This window comes from Dipodomys ordii, unplaced genomic scaffold (assembly GCF_000151885.1).
Source record: "Dipodomys ordii isolate 6190 unplaced genomic scaffold, Dord_2.0 Scaffold30, whole genome shotgun sequence".
In the NCBI taxonomy this organism is placed as follows: domain Eukaryota; kingdom Metazoa; phylum Chordata; class Mammalia; order Rodentia; family Heteromyidae; genus Dipodomys; species Dipodomys ordii.
Window position 1 is genome coordinate 10,328,532 of NW_012267246.1, and position 2,808 is coordinate 10,331,339.

The 2,808-nt window shown below is 41.0% G+C and overlaps 1 protein-coding gene across 1 annotated transcript in view; it reads left to right on the plus strand.

Moving 5' to 3' along the window:
- Positions 1-221: 221 nt before the first annotated feature.
- Positions 222-2,808, plus strand: part of Prkci (protein kinase C, iota) — a 57,083-nt gene continuing 54,496 nt past the window's right edge. The window contains exon 1 of the mRNA XM_013016151.1: positions 222-340. Within this exon, the coding sequence (XP_012871605.1) occupies positions 226-340 (115 nt within the window). The 5' untranslated portion in view covers positions 222-225. The remainder of the gene's footprint in view (positions 341-2,808) is intronic.

A 2,808-nucleotide genomic window follows, 5' to 3' on the forward strand; every position in this document is an offset into this window, starting at 1 on the left:
ATTGGGGATTGGACTCAAGGCCTCACAATTGCAAAGCAAGTGCTCTACCAGTTGGCCCAAGCTTCCAGGTTATTTTTTCTTTAGTCTACTTATTGTTGAGGTTTACACTCCAGAGATGCTGTTACTGAAGGAAATATGTGTTGGTAGCTGAGTCTATAGAGTTATCAGAGCATTGTAGTTTTCATCACTTAAACACCTAAAACTCCTTTGTTTTCCAGGGATATCATGATAACACATTTTGAGCCTTCCATCTCCTTTGAGGGCCTTTGCAATGAGGTTCGAGACATGTGTTCTTTTGACAATGAACAGCTTTTCACCATGAAATGGATAGATGAGGAAGGTGAGTATAGAGGGTCGTGTGTAAGCATTTGAATTGAGATCGTGTTCTGTCATTCTGTAAGCATTTGACTTGAGATCGTGTTCTGTCATTCTCTTTCAAAATTTAATGAGTGAGTCCTAATCAACTCAAGAGGGAAAGATACATTAGAAATCAATGCCATTCTTATTTTACTTTTAAGTGCTTAAATGCAAATAATACAGTATTTGTATTGCCCTTTGTACCCTAAATGAAGTAAAATTAATGATTTTTTCAGCAGTAAGATAGTTCAATAAATAATGTAACATTTTACTTTAATTTTGAATATATATGTCTTATATATATCACAATCAGAGTGATTGTGATAACCATTATTTCAGAGTGATGTCAGAAACTTGATGACTGGGTGACTCGTATTCAGAAATAGTTATGGAGTATCAGAAGAGCATTTCCTGTTCTTAAAACTCAGTTTGGTAGCAAGAGGGATGTAGGAATACAAAAGAAGCAGCATCTATTTCAGTATGCCTGAAATAATCTTCAGTGTTTGAACTAAGTTTCAACCAAGAATAAAGGGTTTTTTTTTTTTGGTCCGGTCGTGGGGCCTGAACTCTGGGCCTGGGCGCTGTCCCTCAGCTCAAGGCTAGCGCTCTACCACTTGAGCCACAGCGCCACTTCCGGCTTTTTTCTTTTTGCTTATGTGGTGCTGAGGATTGAACTCAGGGCCTCATGCATGCAAGGCAAGCGCTTTACCACTGAGCCACCTTCCCAGCCCCAGAATAAAGGTTTTTAAGGTAAGGATGAAGAGAAAAACTAAACAGCTGAAGAGCAAGGTATAAAAGACACAGATGCAGAAGAGTGCAGCATGTAGAAGTAATTCACTGATGCTGATGTGTGAGCAGTGGTGAGGATGAGCTTGGGCTAGGTCTTTGCTGCTAAGTGTAACCTGTGGAACCTTTCAGAGATGAGAACTCCAGGGCTCAGCCCCCATCTCTGTCTCCTGAATCAAGGGCTCCATTTGGATAGGATACACTAGTGCTGTGGGAAGGTAGACTAGTGTAGGACTACTGTTTATTTTACATTGTGGAAAGCCATTGAAGTATAATTAGAAGTTACCTTAAGTACATCACTTTTGTATATTTTTAATTAATTGTAATACAGATACAATTTAATTTTGAGGAATGTCATTATAATATTTAGCTCAATATTTAGGGCCATTTTTTTGTGTTGGTGGCTCACACCTGTAATCCTAGTTAGTCAGGAGACTGAGATCTGAGGATCAAGGTTCAAAGCCAGCCTGGGCAGAACAATCTGTGAAACTCTTATCTCCAATTAATCCACAGAAAACTGGAAGTGGTGCTGTGACTCAAAAGTAGTAGAATGCTAGCCTTGAGCAGAAGAGCTCAGAGACAGCACCCAGGCCCTGACCCACTGAAAGAAAAAAAAATATTCTAATTTTCTGAATTCTCCGCCCCCCCTTCCCCCCCAGTTGTGTGCTCTGAACTCTGGGCCTGGGCGCTGTCCCTCAGCTCTAGGCTAGCGCTCTACCACTTGAGCCACAGCGCCACTTCCAGCTTTTTCTGCTTATATGGTGCTAAGGAATCGAACCCAGGGCCTCATGCATGCAAGACAAGCACTGTGCCACCACTGAGCCACCTTTCCAGCCCCAACTGTAATTTTATCACATGTGTTTTTATCATGTAGGCATTGGGGCATGCTGGTCTGGAGAAAAAAATTCTCTAGGATTATAGACAGGACTATAATTTGATTGCTTAGATATATGAGAAATATTATTTAAGAAGCTAAGCATTTAATAATAGGATTCTATGTTGAACAAATAAAAATTGTAAGCTTATATCATCTCAACAGAAAATGGGACTTTTTTTTCTTAGAAAATTCAATTCACCGGCTGGGAAGGTGGCACAGTGGTAGAGTGCTTGCCTTGCATGCCTGAGGCCCTGGGTTCGATTCCTTAGCACCACATATGCAAAAGAGAAAAGCCGGAAGTGGCGCTGTGGCTCAAGTGGTAGAGCGCTAGCCTTGAGCTGAAGAGCTGAGGGACAGAGCCCAGACCCAGAGTTCAGGCCCCATGACCCGACCCCCCCCCCCAAAAAAAAAAGAAAATTTAATTCACCATAGATTTTTTCCATAGAAAATTCAGTTCACCACATGACTGGTAACATGTATGATCATGGGCATATATTTTGATACATGTATAATGGAATGATGATTAAGTCAGGCTGATTAATATATCATTACCTCATATACTTTTATCATTGTTAAAGCCAAGTCTTCACTGATTTGGAATAGACATTAACTGTAGCCACCATACATTGCAATAGAATACTAACACTGATTCTTCCCTTTTGTACTTTTTTTTTTTTTGTCGGATATGGGGCTTGAACTCTGGGCCTGGGCGCTGTCCCTCAGCTCAAGGCTAGCGCTCTACCACTTGAGCCACAGCGCCACTTCCGGCTTTTTTCTTTTTGCTTATG